General features: G+C 39.6%; 4 protein-coding genes across 8 annotated transcripts; 2 read left to right on the top strand and 2 right to left on the bottom strand.

Moving 5' to 3' along the window:
* Nucleotides 1-1,236: 1,236 nt before the first annotated feature.
* LOC122029933 lies at nt 1,237-2,828 on the bottom strand. Of its 3 annotated transcripts, XM_042589074.1 has the most exons (3): nt 2,692-2,828; nt 2,468-2,575; nt 1,237-1,933 (listed from the first exon to the last, which is right to left on the bottom strand). In XM_042589074.1, the coding sequence occupies exons 2-3, from the start codon at nt 2,503-2,505 to the stop codon at nt 1,354-1,356; spliced, it is 618 nt and encodes a 205-aa protein (XP_042445008.1). In that variant the 5' UTR covers nt 2,506-2,575; nt 2,692-2,828; the 3' UTR covers nt 1,237-1,353. The 3 variants fall into 3 exon arrangements, with proteins under 3 accessions (XP_042445008.1, XP_042445010.1, XP_042445009.1); XM_042589076.1 differs by lacking the exon at nt 2,692-2,828 and having other exon boundaries at nt 1,237-2,000; XM_042589075.1 differs by lacking the exon at nt 2,692-2,828 and having other exon boundaries at nt 1,237-2,374; nt 2,468-2,506.
* LOC122029932 (1,4-dihydroxy-2-naphthoyl-CoA synthase, peroxisomal-like) lies at nt 2,648-8,882 on the bottom strand. Its single transcript, XM_042589073.1, has 9 exons — nt 8,514-8,882; nt 8,038-8,160; nt 7,696-7,797; nt 4,095-4,133; nt 3,916-4,014; nt 3,707-3,754; nt 3,449-3,544; nt 3,206-3,328; nt 2,648-3,073 (listed from the first exon to the last, which is right to left on the bottom strand). The coding sequence occupies exons 1-9, from the start codon at nt 8,772-8,774 to the stop codon at nt 2,957-2,959; spliced, it is 1,008 nt and encodes a 335-aa protein (XP_042445007.1). The 5' UTR covers nt 8,775-8,882; the 3' UTR covers nt 2,648-2,956.
* Nucleotides 8,883-10,153: 1,271 nt separating this feature from the next.
* Nucleotides 10,154-11,781, top strand: LOC122030080 (GATA transcription factor 19-like). Its single transcript, XM_042589229.1, has 2 exons — nt 10,154-11,181; nt 11,272-11,781. Exons 1-2 carry the CDS (start codon nt 10,735-10,737, stop codon nt 11,566-11,568), a joined length of 744 nt encoding a protein of 247 aa, XP_042445163.1. The 5' UTR covers nt 10,154-10,734; the 3' UTR covers nt 11,569-11,781.
* Nucleotides 11,782-17,493: 5,712 nt separating this feature from the next.
* On the top strand, nt 17,494-19,921 carry LOC122029663 (zinc-finger homeodomain protein 6-like). 3 transcript variants are annotated; one of them, XM_042588748.1, is made up of 2 exons: nt 17,494-18,378; nt 18,463-19,921. In XM_042588748.1, exon 2 carries the CDS (start codon nt 18,623-18,625, stop codon nt 19,739-19,741), a length of 1,119 nt encoding a protein of 372 aa, XP_042444682.1. In that variant the 5' UTR covers nt 17,494-18,378; nt 18,463-18,622; the 3' UTR covers nt 19,742-19,921. The 3 variants fall into 3 exon arrangements, with proteins under 3 accessions (XP_042444682.1, XP_042444683.1, XP_042444681.1); XM_042588749.1 differs by having other exon boundaries at nt 17,494-18,383; nt 18,467-19,921; XM_042588747.1 differs by having other exon boundaries at nt 17,494-18,383.
* The last annotated feature ends 2,031 nt before the right edge of the window (nt 19,922-21,952 follow it).

The following is a 21,952-nucleotide window of genomic DNA, read 5'->3' as shown; positions in this document are numbered from 1 at the left end:
AAAATATATATACAAATCCACTGGGATAAATTAAAAAAATACGCTCCACAAATATAATCTGGATATCCTATCTCGGTATATCCGGAGACTTGTGATTTGTAATAAAAATAATTCATGTTGTTCTCTTTCAAATTTTGAATTTCTTATTTTTTAAAAAACATTAAATATATATTTAACATTTGATGAGCATCAAATATTTTTCTTACGTTTTTCCTTCAATTTATAAAATTTTGTTTTCTATTTTCCTTCAAATTAAACTATAATTGAACATTTGCTTTCCACAACTTTTATTTGCTATGATTATTTTCTAGAATGCTGTTTAATTTTGGTATTTGTTTAATTAGGATTTGTCGAATTTGATGGACTAATAATTTAGCAAGAATGGATTTGGTAAAAAAAAACAAATAATTGTAATAATTTTATATCAGGCAATGTTTATTATTGTTTCGGAAAAGTGTGGATTTTATAAAGTTAATTTTTCTATTTATTTTAAAAAAAATTGAACCTTCAATAATTTCCTTAATAGTTACCGCAGCCCTTTTTTTAATGAAAAAAAATATCTTTAAACTTCCTCTATTTTCTATCCAGAGTATTTTACTTTCTTATATTTTTTAAAATATATTTAACCCTCTTTGATAGTTAAATGTAAACAAATTATAAAAGATTATACTATTATTTTTTGATTTTTTTTATAATTTTAAGAGTGAAAAATTATATTGAATTTATTGATAATTTATGTCATTTCTATTTCTTTTGTTAATATTTGAACTAATTCTAGATAATTTAAGATCCTAATTGATATTTTCATCATATGCATGATTATTGATTTACTAATTAAAATTAATATAATAATTATATGTAATTTTTAATAATATATAAAGATTAATACTTAATTATATAAATAAAATAAAATAAAGTAGTTTAAAATGTATATTTTTGTCACTTAATGTATAATAATTATTTTCTTCATTTCATCTAAATTTAAAATTTTAAGTTCATCTCTGTCCATAATTATATAAGATTTCATAAAAATAGATAAAGATATAATTTTTTTTCTTACATCATCCAATTAATCAATAATCAAAGAGTTAACCCTCAAAATATATGTAATTATTTTTCATATCAAGTCAATATATTTTTTCCCTTAATATTATAAAAAAATTATATTTAATTTTGGTAAAAAAAATTAAATGTTATTTTTTAAAATATAAGAGATAAAATGTTAATGGATAGAAAAAAGAGGGGTTAAAGGTTTTTTTTTTATTAAAATGCGCAAGAACACAACCGAACAAATCTCTCTCTCTCTCTCTGACATACCGTGATACCGATGCGATTTCGCAGAATACGTAGCGATTAATTAAACTCTTCGACGGTTCCAAAAGTGGCCGCCGGTGCACTTCCTCCACCGCCGCCGCTGCGCGGCCGCAAGCACCACTCCCTTTGAATGCCGGAGAAGGAAACTCGGCCGAACCCCCAGTTCCCCACCTGGTAGAGCTCCAGCCAGACCCCGTCCTCTGTTTCCATTAATCCAGGCGGCGTCCCACCTTCGTCCTCTCTCCACTCGCCGGAGCTCCTCCCAGCCGCCCTAACCATCGCCGCCTCCCTCATCTTCTCCTCTGCGCCCCCGACGTCCGCCACTCTCCTCCTCCGCATCGACGCCCTTCTCCGGCGCAGAGACGCCAAGCACCTTCTCGAGGCCACCCACGGCAACTTCACCAGGGTCAGCGCCAGCACGTTCACCACCGCAAAGGGGCAGCAGCCCAGCGCGACGCAGTCGCCGATCGCCAACGCCGTGCACGAGCAGCAAGACTCGCCGGGGCACTCCACGTGGTCATTCCCCCCATGGACGACGTCTGCCATCGGGAGGCGGTACCTCGCCGGCGCTTCGGTGCCGGCGTCGGGACTGGATCTGACCATCAGCCCGTCCGGGGGCCTGCCCAATTAATCGAAACAAAACATACAGATTGCCGTTTGCCATGAATATCCGATCATCGCGATATCTAAAGAAAAAAAAAACTTAAGAGAGTCTTTCATCTTTGTTTAAAATCCATATATAGTAAAAATATACTTAATTGGAACCAATGCCTTAACTAAAATATGAATGCACTTATTGAATTATATATTAACTTTGCCACAGGAAATATAATTTTTCCAAAATTAAGATTTTGATCAATTCATAGCCTTTTTGAGCAGTCATCATTGTTTGCCTGTGCTGAGTAGTACAAAGTATAGGATTGCAGTTTCTTTTAACAAGGCCAAATTTATTGGGATGTTGAGATGTTTGTGTAATTTGGGAGCTGGATCTCCAAATTTGGCACTGTGGGGAGAAGAGCTGCAGTCCCGTAGTTGAATGTATCCAATGTTTTATATGGTTCTAATAATTGAAATCGGCTAAGTGACTAAATGAAAAAGATGAACAGAGTTTTGTATATCGACTTAAAAGAGTTGAAGTGGCTTCCACACTGACCTGGAGGAAAATTTAAGTTCTGGTGAAGATTGAAACATGGTCACTGCAGCTAACACCTAGAAGAAGAAGAAGAAGAAGAAGAAGAAGAAGAAGCTGTTTCTTTGGTCTCTGTTATCACAAGAACCTTTGTATATATTAGAACAAGGCAAAGCTGGACCCAACTACGGGAGAAGATAGCAATAAAATAAATTCTGCACCGAAATAATTAATACATATGAACTTACAGGTATATCAATTAAAGAGTATAATGTCAACTATTGCGTTGACCCTGCACGTCCTAATGATTGTGGATGAATATACAATCCAAGAAGATAATGAATTGGAGACGGGCCAAAGTTGAATCCTTAGCTATTTGTCGAACTCGATCGCCATTTTCAGATCATCAGTCTTTTGTATAGCATGCGATATCAAGAAAGGTGCTAATTGATGAACAAGCAAAGGTCCGAAATGAAGCTTAAAAAGTAGATGATATGATCGAAGAAAGTGAGATCAAGGTCTTCGTGGAAATTTAGAGAAATCTGGTTGCCGGCGATCCATATATGCTCTCTTCCCTTCATTAGCCTCTTCAGTACCATAGAAGACTAACGTTGCATTTCCTCCCAGCTCCTAAGAAGAAGAAAACAACGATGATAAGGGGAAGCAGATGATGTTTCGTGTATTATTGTTTCTCATTGTTCTTGTTTTCAAATGAAATTAATAGACATTGTTCTATTGTGAAATGCATCAAGAATTGGATACCTGCAGACCAGCATGGCCATCATCTACAGCATTAAGAGCAGATTTCAAGATACGGATTGCCGTTGGACTGTTGCGTAAAATCTCACGGCACCATTTCAGTGTCTCGAGTTCCAATTTCTCCAGCTTTAAAGAAAGAAAATAGTTGTAGTTTTCATGAAAACATAACTGATAAGAACAAAGACTTGTTCTTAATCTGTTTAAGACTTGTTTAAAGAGAGAACTGACTTATTTTAACAGACTTACAGGTACTACTACGTTCACGAGTCCCATTTTTTCTGCTTCATAAGCATCGTAGAAACGGCACAAAAACCACATCTCACGTGCTTTCTTTGGCCCAATCTAAATGTAATATAGCAAGTACACGAGATCAGTTTATAAAACTAAGAAGGTTAATTGAAGAGAATAAAGATGATGCATTCACCAAATTAAATGGCCATGTTTTTATCTTTAGTAAACATAACCTCATTTCTAGAACATCGTTAGTGTCAAAGTAAAACTCACCAAACGGGACATGATGGAGGATCCATAACCAGCATCAAAGCTACCAACCTGTAACGTATATGCATCGATCGATATAAAAGAAAGTATGAAAAATTCAATATTTTGAACTGTATGGTACTAGAAACAATTGATATAAGAAGCATTCTTCTGCACAAGAACTGATAAAATGATATGAAGAAGTCTTCAAGAACAAAGAAGAAAATTAGTACCTTTGGCCCAGTTTGACCAAAAATTGCATTATCAGCAGCAATAGTTAAGTCACAAACCATGTGTAATATGTGACCACCACCAACAGCATAACCTGCTACCTGATTTCAAATCATAGCATACAACTACATATAGAGGTGGAAGAACAAAGCTTAGGGAGAGTGGCATAAAAGTAGTGTACCATTGCTATTACTGGTTTGGGAAGCCGACGTATTTGAACCTGAAAAAAGTTGTGAATGAGCTAGCACTACTCTTAACAAAGAATACTGAATAACCAATATTTTCAGCAAATCTTTCATGTAACACTGCAATATAAACAAGTCTCAATGAGAATTATAAGATTCATAAAGTAGGAACATGTATCAAACTAAGAAACTCAGTAACATCAATCTTGTAAGTGTTGATAAAATTAGTGTGTCAGTGGGCATGTTTGAATTGAGTTAGTGGAGAGAAATAAAAGTATAATGGTTGTAATGTGGTGTTAGTGGGTGAGTTGGCAAGTTGAATTAGTGGTGGAGGATAGTGGTTAATGTTGTGGTATTAGTGGAGTTAGTGGATTTTCTAATATGTGATGTATTAGCCTATAAATAGGATATGTAATGATCAATGAAAATGTATGAAAAACTTATTTTTATTCTCCTTGTGTCCTTGACTCGTCTATTTTTCTTATCAGTGGTATCAGAGCGAAGTTTCGAAGAGAGTTATGTCTTCTGAAAGTTTTGTACAACCTACCATTCCTCGATTTGATGGTCACTATGACCATTGGAGCATGCTCATGGAGAATTTTTTAAGATCCAAAGAATATTAGACGGTCGTGATTTCTGGAGTAGCAGAACCGATAGAAGGTGTTGCACTAACAGATGCACAATTGAAAGGTGTTAAAGCAAAGAATTATCTCTTCCAAGCGATTGATCGCTCAATCTTGGAAATCATTCTCTACAAGGATACTGCCAAAGATATCTGGGATTCTATGAAAAAGTACTTATTGGGGTTGCAAAGTTGCAAACATATTCCCAGATTGAAAACACATGGAAAAGATCATAGGTTTATAAGAAAAAGATATCTCCATTGGCATGAGGCCTTTTAGGTAGAGCCCAAGAGCAAAACCATGAGTGCTTAGGCCTAAAGTGGACAATATCATACCTTTGTAGAGATATCTAAATTCTTTTCGATCCAACAATTGGTATCAGAGCCCGGACTGGCAGAAGGTTTAACTGCCGACTATGCACAAGAGCTATAGTCTGATTGAGCCATGTGGGTACAATATTGACCTCGAACAAAGGAAGTGGGGGCTCCAATGTTCGGATTAAGAGGACTAAACACCAGGCAGGAAGTCCTAGTTGCGGCTAGGCAAGGAAGTCCTAGTAGGTTGGGTGGACCGAGAGGCAGGAATACCTGGTGGGTCGAGGATCGGACGTGGGAAGTCTGTGGTCCTTTGTTTGAGGGAGGGATTGTTGGAGTTGCAAAGTTGCAAACATAGTCCCACATTGAAAACACATGAAAAAAATCATAGATTTATAAGAAAAAGATATCTCCATTGGCATGAGACCTTTTGGGTAGAGCCCAAGAGCAAAACCATAAGGACTTATGCCCAAAATGGACAATATCAAGAGCTAAGAGGCAGCAGCTTCAAGCACTTCGTTCGAAGTTCGAAATGCTCCGAATGAAATAAAGAGAATCAGTTTCAGATTATTTTTCAAGAACGATGACAATCGTCAATAAAATGCGGATCCTTGGCGACAAGACAGAGGATGTTCTCATTGTCGAAAAAAATCTTTGATCTATTACACCAAAATTTAATTTTGTTGTCTGTGTTATTGAAGAAGCAAATGATGTAAGTCTACTTTCAATTGATGAATTACAAAGTTCATTATTAGTACATGAGCAGAAAATCAATTAATGTGAAATTTGGTAATGAGCATATAGTTTATAGATTAAAGAAAGCTCTATATGAATTAAAACAAGCCCCACGAGTTTGGTATAATCATATAGAAACTTATTTTTTGGAGGAAGGCTTTCAAAAATGCTCTTATGAACACTCTTTTTATTAAGATTGATGATGGAGGAAAAATATTGATAGTTTGTTTATATGCAGGTGACTTAATCTACATATCTATATTTGGAAATTTTAAAAAATCTATGATGAAAGAATTTGAAATGTCTGGTCTTGGTATGATGCATTATTTCCTTGGTATTGAAGTGGTGCAAGCTTCTGTTGGAATTTTTATCTCTCAAAAAAGATATGTGCAAGAAATTCTAGACAGGTTTCAAATGAAAGATTGCAATCCTATAAATACTCCTTCTGAATTTGGAGTGAAGTTACATAAAGTTATTGGAGGAAAGAAGGTTGATACCACACTTTATATACAGATAGTGGGGAGTTAAATGTATTTGACAACGACGAGACCTGATATTATGCATGCTGTAAGTATGATTAGTAGATACATGGATTGTGCTACAGAAATGCATCTCTTAGCTGCAAAGAGAATTTTTCGGTACTTGCAAGGTACTAAAGAGTTTGGATTGTTTTATAAAAAGGGAGAAAAGTCAGATCTATTTGGTTTTACAGATAGTGATTATGCAGGAGATTTAGATTATCGAAAAAGTACATCTAGGTATATTTTCATGTTGGGTACAGGAGCTATTTCATGATCTTCGAAAAAACAATCAATCGTTACATTATCATCCACGGAAGCTGAGTTTGTTGCTGCAACATCTTGTGTTTGTCAAGCTATTTGGCTAAAGAAGATTCTTATAGAATTATATTTCAAAGAGGATGGACCTATTCGGATTTATTGTGACAACAATTCAACAATAAAATTTTCTAAAAATCCAGTGATACATGGTCGAAGTAAACACATAGATGTGAGGTATCATTTTTTGAGAAATCTCACAAATGATGAAGTCATTAATCTTGTTTATTGCAGAAGCGAAGATCAAATTGCTGATATACTAACCAAGCCTCTCAAAATTGCTACATTTCAAAATCTTAGAAAGCTACTTGGTGTTTCTACATGGAGTTTAAAAGTTTGACTCTTTTTAAACTGATTATTATATTTGGAATATCAATTTAACGGAGGGATTGTTGATAAATTAGTGTGTTAGATAGCATGTTTTAATTGAGTTAGTGGAGAGAAATAATAGGGTAATGGTTGTAATGTAGTGTTAGTGGGTCAATGAGTTGGCAAGTTGAGTTAGTGGTGGAGGATAGTGGTTAATGTTGTGGTATTAGTGGAGTTAGTGGGTTTTTTAATATGTGATGTATTAGCCTATAAATAGGATATGTAATGATCAATGAAAGTATGTGAAAAACTTATTTTTATCCTCCTTGTGTCCTTGACTCATCTATTTTTCTTATCAGTAAGACACTAGAAACTACGTACTTAGATTTCAAAGAAGCCAAGTAGCAACTACTCTTTTCTCAAGCATGTTGTACATTCGAGCCCGTATCTGAACAAGGATAAATTACACTCTAGGATTTACCATAAATGAACAGAGCAGAACCAACTATAAACTTACAAAACAAAGAAACAAGAGAAAAGTTAGGCTTACAAGATTCACATTTAAGAACAAACATGGTATAGGCACATACTTAGTTTTCATGAAGCATTAGTTTCCAAATAATATCAACATGCTTAAGGGTTCTCTTATACCTACAGTTCTAACTTATATCCAAAAATTTACAGGCGCATTATATACATGTATGGAAGAGCCGTGGCATCTAAACATTTGTTAGCATTAAGGTGTACAACTCATCCAACAGATAAAGAAAAAACATTCACCTGGAGGTCCAACACATTAAGACGGCCAAAATTTTCAAAATCAGCATAACCATCAGGACCTCTTAGTGCCTGGTCACCACCACTACAGAAAGCTTTGGTTCCCTATTCAAAGCAAAATACAAGAAGTAAAACAAAATGCAAGAAAGAGTAAATTAATTTTAAGATATGTCTCTTCACAATCCACAATAGAGAGTAATTTTTTTGGGTTTTCTTTCTCCCCTTATCTTTCTCTATTTGGGTCAATGATACATCATAAATGGTAAATTTCATTTCAATAACCAAGTCGTATTATGGAAGCAAATAATCGACTTAAATGGCTTTCATTTCACATCTACAGCGTACCTTTCCAGTAAGAATGATGACACCAATAGAGCTGTCATCCCTCGCATCATTAAACGCCCGAATAAGTTCTTTGATAGTATTTGGCCTAAAAGCATTCCTTCTTTCTGGACGATTGATTGTGATCTGTAGAGGAACGCTTAAAATGAGTTACAATGTTGAAGCCAATATATATACTCATTCTGAACATACTGGTTCAAAGCAAACAAGAAACTACAGAAGAATATAAATCATTTTACAGATGAAAAGAATTCTTCACTGTATACATGATCTATATAATTCTATTTAAATGGAAAATCATGACTATCTTCCCGTAAGGAGAAATTTTCAGTAAGAAATTGCATTATCTCTTGTTCAACAAACTAGACCTATTTGAGTCTTTTGGAAAGAAAACGTTCCCGAGTACTTTCCCCAATAGAAAAGATATCTAGGAACTCAGGAACATCAAAATTCAGAAATGAACTTGGTAAAGATGTTACCTTCGCAATCCCTTCGCCCACCGCTTTTTCATACAGAATGTCGATGTACTCCTTTCCGGACTCGTCGCAGGCCGGTCTCCACGTCGTTTCTCGCGTCGGCACCTGACCATGGACCCTATGGTAACTGTCGCCCGTTGAAGCGGTCGCTTGCCGGACAATCGAAGGCAGGGGTGAAGTGGAAGGCGGAGGTGATAGGTGATTGGCGATGTTAGCGATCCTTCTCTCTGCTGCGCCGAGCTGCCTTCCCGATATGTCAACCATCGTAGCGATCGTTCTCTCTGCGGCACCGAGCTCCCTTTCCGAGATGGGAACCGCCGAAGGAAGTTAAGTCTCGAATGCATTGAGGATAAATGGACCTGACGACGACCAACGGAATCAGGATATTGGATAAGGCAACCAATGCCTACAGTGCGCGCAATCACACCGAGAAGAGAAATTGTTAAATTTGGACTGGGCTGGGCTCTGCCGGACCGAGCTTGAGATCGACGTAGGACTAAATTTGGTGTTAGACAGATTGATCGGGAGAGAAAACCAGTGAGAAAAACAAAAGAAAATGGCAGGAGACAATTCGGGGGTGTAAAACGATTTAACCACGTGGGACCCACCGCCTCCTAACTTGCCTCCGGCGGAAGCGACCTCCAAGATCCCCGCGTCGCCGGCGTTAAAAGACGGCGACGGTCTTCGCGGCCACCACCATGCCCGGGACCACCATCCACCACACACGACCAGTCACATCTCGCCAGGAAGATCAACTGCAACGTAACTCCTATTCCTTGAAAAAGCAACGGCGCCAGTTGGCGCCCATCCATCCGAAACCGTCTTATCACATCACAGCCAATACCATCTCGCGACGACGTCACACACCTGGCGCGCCTGCGACCGCCGCGTGTACAGTCGTCCATAGTAGCTTGTGGTCAAGAAAGCGAGGGAACTCCGTCCTCGAGGCGCGACAGCGCGACGGGGATGATGATGCTCGAATCGGCGACTTCGGTCGCTCTCTTTTGCTCGCTCCCAAGCTCCCTTAGCTTTCTCGGGTCCGCCGCAACGCTCGTAGTAGTTCACGACGATTGGATTCGGTAGGCTCCGCCTAGGATGATGGCATGATGGCATGGATTCTTGCAGCATGAGTCGAGAGGTCGAGGGTCTGCGACAGTAAATACGATAATATCAATATCTGTCCGTGCTAAACACCTGAGACCATCATGTCATAACCGGGCCCGTATTCATCGTGATTTACTCCCTCTCATACTTGTGGGGCCGAGTTGAGAGGACCGCTAGGTTGACGGTTCCAACCTTTTGCAGCATGATGCCGCAGCGAGCGATCGTTTCTCCCCTGACCTTCTCCGCTTTCCAAAAGATGCCTCCATGGCTCCACGTAGAGACTCACAGCGAATGGAACTTAAGAATGCTTGGCAGCATGTCAAAAGACGCAGCAAAGATTTGAATTTATTCTCGTCTTTGTATTTTCGCCTCTTTGCTTTTCCATTTTCTTTATTTTCTGTGCATATTTCCGACGTAGAGCGTCACGTGAGGGGCAGGGACGATCACGTGCCTAGTGCTAGATTACATTCCGTTGCATTCCATGCGTGGAAGACTGTTCTGAGAGTCACGTGGCCTACGCCTCTTTTGACCGCCCGATGACCAACGCGATCTGTCGCCTCTGACCGGCATGCCCATGGTTTGCTGCGCCTCCGCCTCCGCCTCTTAAGACTGTGACACCACCGCCGTGTCATCACACATCGCCTTGTTCTGGCGTACAGCCAACCCTGCGCATACGTCGTTGTTCTGGCAGTGTTCGCATCAGAAGAAGCAGAGCAAGCGGCAACGACGCACAACGCCAAGTTCCTTCTCTCTGATCTCTTGCCCGCTCTCAAGCCCCGAGGCAGCCACCCACCCGCTCACTGCGAGTGACGAGGAGGAGGCGACGCAAATTGAAGCGCTCACACTCCCGGAGGAGGATCGCTCATCTCTTACCGACATTGATACTTATATAATTTATGCCCAAAGCATGATCATAGGCTGCATTCTATACAGTGTGTTTTCCCTATTAAAAACAAGCACCATTAATTAAGTTATTTTCTTCACTTTTTTCATCCCGATGCTAGTCTTCCTCGCAGGCGTAGAACTGCGTGCTCTGTTCCGTTTTTAAAAGAGCTCCCACATCCTGCTGCGTCCCTCTGTTTCCGATTTATTAGCTCTTTCTTTCTTCATTCCCCGAGCTATGCTGCACCAGTGCGAACATCAGAGCAGCGTGTACCCCTGCTCTTGCGGGTTCGTCTACGGTGGTGGCGGTGGCGGTGCCGCCTCCTCTTTTCTTTACCCGGTCACTATGACGCGGCAGTTCATGCAAGAAGGCTGTGACTCGGACGAGTATTCCGGCTGCTCTTCGCCTTCGTCGGTGGACTGTACCCTTTCGTTGGGCACCCCTTCCACGCGTCAAACAGAGCACGGGACCTCGGAATCCTCCGCCAAGATCCAACGGCCATCGTCGTGCGTGTGGGATATCCGGTCTCGGTCCAAGAACTCCTCCATGGGCTCGAATGCGTCGCCGAACGGTGGAGGGTTGCCGTCGGCTTTGGGCGGCGACCCGCAGCTCTTCGCCCGGCGGTGCGCCAACTGCGACACCACCTCCACGCCGCTGTGGAGAAATGGACCGCGTGGACCAAAAGTAATCAGTCACAACGCAAGCTTGCATTTTGTCAATGCATCTTATTTATCAAAAAACTAACATTTGTCTCATTGGTTTGATTCGGCGCAGTCATTGTGCAACGCCTGCGGCATTCGCTTCAAGAAGGAAGAGCGCCGTGCGGCGGGGTCCACGGCGCCACATTCGTCGTCGCCGGTGACCGGGGAGTTTGGTTACCACGACCGGCAGCACCCGCCACCGTGGAGCTGCTACGCTTCGTCCGCCATCAAGAGCAGCTCATCGCTGACCTTGTACGATGACGTGGCTGACAACGCGGAGGCTCCGTACCTGTCGTGGCAATTCAACATCGAACCTCCCGGGCAGTTTTCTTCGGCCCGAGATCGGCCCGGCCTTTCCCAATACAATTAACTAGAAATGCGCAAGAATTCCAAGTGTTTGATTAAAAGCCCGATGGAATCGTCGGCAATATTACGACATTTTGCAGCCACCACAGTCGATGATATAAAATTAACTAAGTTTACTAATTTACCATTAATCATGGAATTTAATATCCTTCATTGGTATATTTTTACCTTTTTATTGTCATTTTTGTTGGTTAGCAATGAAAGGATTTCAGACATACTTTCTTTTCTTTACTTTATTTAAACCGCTTCAGCTAACATACAGCAATGGACTAATCAATATTCACACAAAGGGAGGGGAAGGAGGAGAGAAAGAGACAGAAGAGGAAGTAAGAAAATCAACAAGATTTATGTACTTGGATGAGGGAAGGGAAAGAAGGTGGATAAATGAAAACGACCATACTTGGGAAAGAAGCTGCACAAAACTTGAAATCTTGTTTATACAAAATGATGCATTTGGAGCATACATCTTAATGGTTTTGCCTAAACAACTCAGCTCTAACCAACTAATTTCAGAATCAGCTGACTTTGTGCATACTTTGTTAACTAGATTATGCTCCATCCCCACTGATCTGTGGTTTTACTCGACTATTTGTGAATTGTGAACAATACAAAATGTGCTAATTAGTTGTGCTTAGGATGACATGGTAGTTCATTGATACTTCAGCATAGTACTATACTGCTTGTACTCTGCTTTAAGTTTTTTTTGTTCTGGAAAATTATTGTCAATATTGCAATTATGTTGTTCGTCAAAATGATACAAGAAAAACTTATTTATTTGACCTGGTTTGACCGATCTATGATCCCTGGAATAAATCAATAGAGAGTTCTATTGCAAGAGTTTATGAAATATAGCCGACGAGTCTTGTATCTATGTAATGTTTCTTTCTTTCCCAGACATGACGGTACGGGTATCCAAAACGCTTAGAAAAAGTCATAGGACTGTTCTTCTCATCATTAAGAATACCACGAAGATGACATAGTGCCCCACATTAATTATAGCATCTATGGATCTAAAAGAATGGCGACTCCCATTTATATATATACTTTTTCTGCGTAGCATTAAGTTGTTTCCATCATCTATGTGATCCTGTAACCATCTTCTTGAAGAAACAAATTCTTTGTTGACCTTTCCAAAAGATAACTTACAACAGTTATTGAATTCTGGTTTTCATATTAGTTCACTGAACTTACTTGAAAACTGTTGGGCTTATATCAGTGAAAAAGTCTGATTAATGTTAGAACGGCAAAAAAAGTATACAGCTAGGAACTCTGAATTGGGAGAATTTGGATGATTGAAAGGTACACGTAGCCAATCACAAATATTTGAATATATAGTTTGTTATTGTTGCGTACACTCTTTGCAGTACATCACATTGGTCTGATAAAATGCTAATGCCGTGAGATCAGCAACAAGGAAAGGACTTTGGGGCCATCCGAAACAGACCCAATCTCACTTACTGAAGCAAAAACAGTTTCCTTCAATTCATGTTTGTTTTTTTGTTTAAGAAAACAAAAGGTTTAGGTGCGTGGCTGCGAGTTGTGCAAGTTTTACATGTCTCCCTGTCTTTACGTTTGCATTAATTATTGTTTGTGCAAGTTTTTTTCAGTGAGATGTTGAGATATTGATCATGATGAATCTGTGAGGTGTGAATTGGTTGTCATTCAGCGAACTGCTGTCTTTGGATAAACTGTCAATTCTGATTGATTTAGTGCTTCTGTCAACTGCTGATTCGCAGAGATCATCGAGCAGAAGAGTTCTCAACGTGCAAAAACGACTTGGATGGTACTTAAACTATTGTTTTTGTTTCTTGCAGTAATGATAATACACCAAGTACTGTACGATAAGACGACCACTGAATACATTAAAACACTGTAGATTTAGATATGGTTTGAACTCATTTGTCTGGTGAGTTCGTGAGGAAGATGAATTAGATAAGAAGAAGTCGCGGAGAATAGAGATTATCACAGCACTAAATGGCTTCGATTCATATTGTATTAAAAAAATATATCATTATGTTAAATTTTAAAGAAGAACACCATTTCATGTAAATATTAAAATTAATATGTAACGAACCGACTCAGAGAATGATGTGACAGACAAAATCAAACAGAATAATCATAAGGTAATTTTAACTCAAGGAACTCATTTATATGATTCTATATATCTACAGAATAATACTTTAATTCTATTTCAGATTCATCCCATAAAATAGATACATTTGCAAAAGGTTTTTTTGTCTTACAATAAACAATATTAGAGCATATTCTAGATTACCTAAATTAAAATATTCATATTCTAAATATATGCAGTTTTTATAATTAAAAATATATAACTTGCTTTCTATAAATACAGCTTGTTTTTTATATATTTGAGTGTCCTTAAAAATCGGACGGTATCTTGCACAAAGTTCTAATATAATCATGTAGGTATGACATAGAATAATAATAAGAACCAAGCAGTAACTCATTCAAAGCTCCAATATGACTACACAGATATGGTAGAGCAGTACAGCAAAAATCAAGTAGTAACTCATTCAGAGCTCTAACATGACCACACAGGTATAGTAGAGCAGTACAGAATATTGGCCAGTCTTATAAAACTTAGGTTTTCATTCATCCTTCATTTCAAGGGGCGCTCGATCTGACCAACTTTCGGCCGAGATGCATCTGGAAAATAATAATCTCAAGGAATCCTAACAACTTGTTAAAGAATATTTTCTTACCTTATAAGGGGTTATTATGTTCTCAATCAGCCGATCACTAATGATAACATATTCTTTCAATTGCCTCAACAATGACATGAACTATAAACGACAAAAAAAAATATACATATGAGTTAATGAAAGATTTCTCGAACAATTATTACATATTATTTAAGTTGTATACTCTTCTTTACCTAACGACCTTTGATATATTTTTTCCAACATATGATTGCAGAGGTTATCAAAGGTGGTATATAAAAAGGGAGTCCTATCCGTTAATTAGTAAGGTATGTTATCTGAACATCAACAATTTATTATTACATGCACCTTCTCTATTATTTTTTATCCATCCGTCTAAATTAAAATTAACTTAAATATTGGAGGATCTTGATCACTCTTATTTTCTAGACACTAATATTTTGTTTAATCGTCTCCATGCATTCAGGAGTGAGAGAAAATTATTTCATGAATTAAATTTTCTACCCGTTAATCCTTAAGTTAACTAGGACGTTGTCTTTGTAATTTGTAGATCGGATTAAATACTATTATAATATTATATTTTAATATAGTGATTAAGGGAATTGGTATTGATAATGAACAAACGGTGAAAACATTAACCACTTTGGTTACCGTAAGACTGCACTTATAAATCATTAAGGTGAGTGACTACCAATAGTGCCCTGCCACGAAGTGATTGTTAGCGGTGGGTAATGGGCTTTGTGTAATTAAAAAAAAAGTAAGCGCATAGAATGCGGTGCGAAAAGGACTTGCCAAGTTCAAAGGCGAAGTGTTCATTGTACGAGTCAAAATGTCAACTCTCAAGTCTTGTCATCCAGCCTTCGACCCTGTTAGGATGACTTTATTAACACTTTTTAACCTGCACAAACTGGTATTTAATAAGGATCGTGATGATTAACAAGAATAATTATCAAATAATGATCCTGTCATTAATGTAAAATGTCCTCACCTTATTTTTCTAATCAAAAAACTTTCAACTGTTTTATCTCGTTACAAAAGAAAAAACAAAAAAAAAAAAAATTAATCTAATAGTACGAAGTTTGAGGAAAGGAAAGAACCCACCAGCGGCTGGGGGTGATCCACGTGTGCCATGCGACAAGCACCTTAATGCTGGAGACGTGGTCGACTAACTTTGCCCGACAATTGTTTAATTAAAGACTAATTTAATTAGCGTCTCTATTTTGGGGGTTTAATAATTAAGAGGATGCTCCATTGTTTTTTCTACTGATATCCGATGCACTTTAAAAGAAATTCTGTACTTTGTTTATATTCCTAATAAATAACGTAGTAATTTTCAAAGATTATATATAAAAACGTATTTTTTATATATATTTAAATTGGTTAACTGATCCATCTGTATTTTTTTAGACAGATGATAATTTTTTAAAAATATATATATTATAAAAAATTTGATAGAACAACTTTTTAATATTTTAAGAGCAACTCCTCTGCTCTAATTAATTATTTAATTATGAGCAACTCCTCTGCTCGACGTTAATTGCAATCATTAACTATTGAGTTAGTACCTAACAGTGGAGCAGGCGTAATTAATCCCACGTGTGCCACATTGCGTTTGCCCGCTCGACCAAAGTGTTAGTTAATCTACTAAATTAAATCAAAATGGCGGGATTAGATTAAATTAGAATCTAATCGATTTGTTATGGAAAGGATTAGATTGCGATCGAATCCCGAGCCGAAATTTTCTTTATGATATTGGTTGATGGTGACCGCCACTTGGGTCTCGGCGGTCCCCGCCCGTTCTCCGGCGGGAAATTGTCTCTTTAGGGCTTCGGACTTCACCAATATGATTACACACTGAAAAATATTAAACTTTTTTTAAAATATATTTAATTATAAAGGATACTTTTGAATAAACTAGTCAATCATCATTATCATCATCGATCATATAATACACTTAGAGCAAATTAAAAGATTCAAATTTTGAGTTTAGGACGTATCGGGCATCCTTGAGACACGATGCAATGGTAAACGATAAGACGGAATACTCATCCAACAAAGGTTTGATGCTCAAACTACTCGTGGTGTTAGATTGTTACGTCATTTTCCATCTGTGCTTCCTTGATTTATCTGATGGTTAATCTATACTACTTGAGATGATTTGGGAGAAGGAACATTGGCCACGTGGTAGGTCCGTTGTCGATATGATTTAGGAGAAGCAACGTCGGTTGGTCCGTTGTTGATCTGATTAACTACCGACCCGATAAAAACTAACTCAATAAGGAACTACCCAAAGTCCGTCCTCAGGAAGTTAGACTATCACTCGATCTCAAGTACATTCACTGTAGAGTTTTGAAGGAAATTTGTAGGATCCAATGAAGAAATTGAAGAGCATTGATGAGTCCACTCAGACAATAGAAATGCTGCCTCATGCGTCCCCATGTACACCACTATCTATGGATCGGAGGGACGCATTCAATGTCTCAACTTTTGACCACATTTTGACTTATATTAGTTGACTCATAAAAGTATCTATCCTAATTAAAGTTGTGTTTAGATCACAGTAAGTGCAAATTGTAAGATTAACTCCAAAGATGTTGTATTATTAATTTGATTAACTTTAATTTTTGGTGCAATTAAGGAAAGCATTTGTAAATTAGATGAATAAGTCGTAGGCAATGCTTTCTAATTCGCGACTTCACACCCGAAACTACACATAAAATATATTCAAAGTTGACAATCGGGCATTATTCATCGTTAAGCTATTATAATGGAAGTTCAAATCAAATCATTTGAACCATTAAAAGACATTGGAAAAAGAACACTATTCGTGCTTATTATAATGGAAGCTCATGAAACATTTATTTCATTTTAAAATGATTTTAATTATTCCGTTCTCTAAAATTACATGGCCATCAATTTACGAGTTTGAAGAAGAGATATAGATGGAAGCTTCTTTGAAGGGCTCATCCAGGATAATAATGTTTTTTGTTGGATAGCTTAAATTTTGACCTGAATTACGAGAACAAACAAATTAAAGAAGAGATTGTCGAGCACGGCACAATGTTTATAGAAAAGACCTATAAACTTTGTGGCTTTAATTAGAGTGATTATCTTTTATTTATATATATTTTTGCACGAGCAAGCTGGTTCACGCAAGGTATAAAACGCTCTAGCAAATAAGTATCTCGCGGGAAGAGTTGCCTGGAAAAATTCCAGTCAAAATTCAAGCTGTTTTACTGGAGAAAGCATTAAAGGGGTGACTCGTTGATGAAGCACGAACAGGAGTAGCGGGAAATTAAAGCCTTCCACTACCGCATCAATAAATGAATTAGCTTGCAGAGGACAGCCAATCGCTTCACTCTCCCTGCGATCGCTGTTGATGAGACGGTGACAAGAAATTAAAGATTTAATCTTGCGTATGTGACAAGGAGGAGAGGAAGCAGAAATCTAAATTTCAAAGAGTTGAATCAAAGAGAGGTTGAAAGAAGGGTAAAGAGTCTGACACCGCAACAACGAAGGGTTGTCCGTAGGGCCCCGTCCGTCGCAGGCGCAGCTCCCAGACACAAACACAGACACACATCTTCCTCGTGAGGGTTGGTTGATTCAATTGCTGGAATGGAGTAGATGAAAGAAAGGAAGAGGAAGAGCAGCAGTAAGTGAGGAGGGTCGAGGTAGAGGGTTACAGCTGTGGTGGACGTGAAAGCAGCAGAGACCACACACGTAGGCGATGCGTGATGACTGATACAAATCTCTGCAGGAATAATAAATGACAGCAGCACCAGTTTGCAGCGTTAATTATTGAGGGGTTGGACCAGGGTGCAGGGCGTGGGAGGGGCGAAGCGTAACCTTGTCGGTTGTTCCCAATTCTCTTCTCTTCTCTTCTCTTCTCTTCTCTTCTCCTTCCTGATCGTCTCGTATCGTCTCGTATCGTCTCTTTGAATGGATGAGCCAAGGATAAGCAACGGGCTTTCTTCACACCTTTCCCCTTTTCGCGAACAGAAGGGGAGTTAGGAGACCATCACCATGCACACCGTATCCCACGCCACGCCCACTACTCACTCCTCGCTGTTGCTGCGGTCTCTGTAGCTCGCTCTAGCTCTTCTTTTGGTCGAGCCAGCAATTATTCACGCGCCGTGAGGTTCCAGTCGCTGCCGCTTTTAGTGTTGCACTTGCTCGTTTAGTCCCTCTCATCTCGCATTTTTTTGCTTGCTTTTTAGTCAGTGCAGGAAGAGCTGGATTCGATTGCCCCGGCGCGGAGTTGATTTAGTCCTACATGCCGATCGAGATCTGAGTTGGGAGGGGGCGGTGGCTGCGTGTTGTAGGCGGGAGGTGGTCGAAGCTCGCCGGGGGGTCGTTTTGTAGAAAGTTGAGATTTTGATGGAGTTTAGGCACAATCCGAATGAGATTGGGATCGCTTCCTCTTCTTCTACCGCTTACAATCCTTCTTTGGTCAGAGGAGGATCCGCCTTCTCTAAGCCGACTCTTTCCTCCTCTTCTTCTCTTGTTGCGCCCAGGGCAGCAGGAGGCGGTGGCGGAGGAGGAGTAGGGTTGAGAAATGGGAACAACTTTATCCATGCTCCGCCGCCGCCGCCGCCGCCGCCATCTGCTCTTGAAACGGCTCCCACCGTCATCGATCACCCTTCACAGTCTGTCGCGAAGAACACAGATCAATCTTCCATCTCCAACTCGCCGCCTCCTCCGGGGGTTTCTGGTGTAGCCACGACGACCAACTCCAAGTCGAAGACTTCCGCTGGAGCCGTTGAAACGGATGTCTTGGTGAGGTACAAGGAGTGCCTCCGCAACCACGCGGCGGCGCTCGGGGGCCACGTTCTTGATGGCTGCGGCGAGTTCATGCCTGATGGCGAGCCCGAGACAGCGGACGCGCTCAAGTGCGCGGCCTGCGGCTGCCACCGTAGCTTCCACCGTCGGGAACCGGACGGCAGCGGGAGCTCGTACTACCATGGCGGAGCGACGCGGCTACCCCTCTTGCTCCCGCCGCCGCCGCCGCCCTCGCACCACCAGAAGTTCCATTTCAGCGGGTTCTCCACCAGCCCATCCCCAGCGGCCGGCATGCCTGGCTTCGTCCACTTCGGCGGCGGAAACAACCCTAGCGGGAGCGGAGGCACCACCACCGAGTCATCGAGCGAGGAAAAAATACGCACCGGGACCCCCACGACCTTTGCCGCCGTCGCTATGCCGAGGAAGCGGTTCCGGACCAAGTTCACGGCGGAGCAGAAGGACAAGATGCTGGCTTTCGCGGAGCGAATCGGGTGGCGTATCCAGCGGCAAGACGACGCCATGGTGCAGCAATTCTGCTCGGAGATTGGAGTGAAGAGACAAGTCTTGAAGGTGTGGATGCACAACAACAAGCACGCAACCGCGAGAAAGCAGCCGCAACAGCCTCCTCCTCCGCCGCCCCCATCTTCTCCACATCCCAAGCAGGAGCAACAATCCTTAGTGCAACAGCGCAACCATCATCCGCAGCACCTTCAGTAGTTGCTTACTTTGCTCGGCGTTGCCAAATTAGTGTTCAAAATATTGGCTTCATACTGGTTTGAGCTGCTTCCCCTCTCCTCGCTCTTCATCTAATCGCTGCTGTTTGGCACTCCAACCTTCATTTTTTTTTATGTTACAATCCGCATTAATCTATCAATCTTCGTGGCCATTTTAGCTCCATCCAACGAATTGAACTTTATAACTTGATCTCGCCTCGCGTTGATTTCAGCAAAGAGTTTCACAACAACATTCTCGGGACCTTAGTTTGTGTTTTGAATTCATACTGAAAACTAGCAATCAAGTGCCTTAATCATCATCATCTACATTTGTATGTGTTTGTGTTCCTCTCCATGAATTCAGCAGCATTCTTTTTCTTTAATTATCTGTTGCTTAGAAATCTGTCGGTTATTTCATGTCCAATTTACATCACGCTGCCCCTCTATCTGCTGCAATAAAGAATGAATTATAATTCTTTTTTTTTTCTAGTTTATGAGTTACTTTTTAAAGATCAAAAGGTATAAGATTTAAGAAAAGCAAAAGGAAATGTATCCCATGCTTCCTGGCAGCTCATGCTCTGCAACTTCAAGGTCAGTTGAGCTTGCAAATTTCATATTTGTTTCTCGGGGAATGAAATCTGCATGCACGAAAAATTAGTTCGTATTAATGTTTCTGGATTTGGAATTGGACCTCTATGTTTGCAGTTAGGAGGCAATGTAAATGCATCTCAATTTCTCTGCATTTTGTTTTTTCTTCTATTGCATCTGCTGGGCAATAATGATCATCTACTTCTCAAAATCTGATGCTTTTTTATGTTCTGTAATTGCTCCGTTTTTCCCTGGAAAATTGAATGACTGTTCTGCGTCGATCCGCAACGAGGAGATTAGATAAACATGATTAGAAGCTGATGATTAGGTAGATGATAATATAGTTTTCTCATCGAAACTTACCTAAAACATCTAGCATTGTGACAAGAGACATAAATGGATCATCACGTCATGTCAATCTCATAGTGGATCCACAGAATATTACAGCTATTAGTTTATAGAATGTTTAAATTGCATCCCCTTTAACCTTCCCAACTAACACTAGTCGATTCCTCACTAATTATTCTCTCATGCTTCACTAACTCGCCCTCCTTCTCCCATAACCACTATAACCACTTGCTACTTGTGTCTCACAGCTAGAGACCACCCCTTCTTTATTATCCTTGACACAAGGGCTCTCCCTCTTTCTCTCTTCCATTCATTGTCCACCATTATCACATCTTGCCATTCTGCAAGCATCAAAACATAAATGCTTTCTGATGCTTCTAAATTAATAAGATTTATCTAAGTAGAAAACGAGAGAAAAGAATGCACTTTATGGCGGTTCTTTCACTTGCTTTTGTTCATGTACATGTGTTTCATTTTTTAAGGAGGGCGTTTCGTATACTCGATTTGGAAGGAGTATCTTTGTCATGGCAATTAAAATAAGGTACGCTATTTTTTAAGCAAATTATGTGAAGAGAAGTTATTGCCATTTTAGAAATCCCTTTCTATTAATAGTAAGCTTACTTCGAATCTTGTATTATAATTAAAGATCAATTACCGAGAAATCAGAGAGAGAGAGAGAGAGACTCTCAACTTTGAGGTCCTAAACTACACTAAATATACTAATTCTAAATTGACAAGTTAACCTCTGATCCTAATATCCACACGCATCCTAGTCTTCAAGTATCATTTGTACTGATTCTAAAGTCACAAACATAAATGAAGTTGACAGATACTGTCCTATAAGATTCTGCTTTCTGAAATCCAGAAAAGAGAATTAAGTTGGCACACAATTTCACATGGAAAATGCTTGATTCTTGATGTTCCTCTTTAGCTGAGGTAGCACTTCAAAGCTTCAACCTGTCGATAAAGGTTTAGTTGCTTAGTAATTTCAAGTAAATCTTCAAGTTGGCGAAGGGAAGCAACGTTGATCCAAAAGAAGCACCTGACGTATTCACTAAGCCAAAAGCTCGGAAAGCCAGCCAATATCACATCGAAAGCCTTTCGTTTTGCTGCTATTTATATTTAACCCTTCCTTGATATGAATGAAAAGCTAATTCAACAAATAAAAAAAGGTAATTTAGAGTGTCGAAGTATTAAAAAAAATACGCCAGTATTCCAGTTTCAGAGAGCCGGATGTTGGCCTTTTGCTGACAGACAGACTGACAGACAGAAATAAATA

The sequence above is a fragment of the Zingiber officinale genome, chromosome 10B (assembly GCF_018446385.1).
Source record: "Zingiber officinale cultivar Zhangliang chromosome 10B, Zo_v1.1, whole genome shotgun sequence".
Lineage (NCBI taxonomy): Eukaryota > Viridiplantae > Streptophyta > Magnoliopsida > Zingiberales > Zingiberaceae > Zingiber > Zingiber officinale.
Note: the sequence above shows the minus strand (reverse complement) of the source record. Positions and strands in the feature narration are given on the sequence as shown.

Excerpts from the sequence above, each read along its gene's own strand:
- LOC122029933 (XM_042589074.1), bottom strand. The coding sequence starts at position 2,505 with ATGTTTCAATCTTCACCAGAACTTAAATTTTCCTCCAG. Across the intron at positions 1,934-2,467 it reads GAACTTAAATTTTCCTCCAG|GCCCCCGGACGGGCTGATGG; the intron begins GTCAGTGTGGAA and ends TTAATTGGGCAG.
- LOC122029932 (XM_042589073.1), bottom strand. The coding sequence starts at position 8,774 with ATGGTTGACATATCGGGAAGGCAGCTCGGCGCAGCAGAGAGAAGGATC. Across the intron at positions 7,798-8,037 it reads TCATCATTCTTACTGGAAAG|GGAACCAAAGCTTTCTGTAG; the intron begins GTACGCTGTAGA and ends TGCTTTGAATAG. Across the intron at positions 3,074-3,205 it reads ATGGCCATGCTGGTCTGCAG|GAGCTGGGAGGAAATGCAAC; the intron begins GTATCCAATTCT and ends TCTTCTTCTTAG.
- LOC122030080 (XM_042589229.1), top strand. The coding sequence starts at position 10,735 with ATGCTGCACCAGTGCGAACATCAGAGCAGCGTGTACCCCTGCTCTTGC. Across the intron at positions 11,182-11,271 it reads ATGGACCGCGTGGACCAAAA|TCATTGTGCAACGCCTGCGG; the intron begins GTAATCAGTCAC and ends GATTCGGCGCAG.
- LOC122029663 (XM_042588748.1), top strand. The coding sequence starts at position 18,623 with ATGGAGTTTAGGCACAATCCGAATGAGATTGGGATCGCTTCCTCTTCT.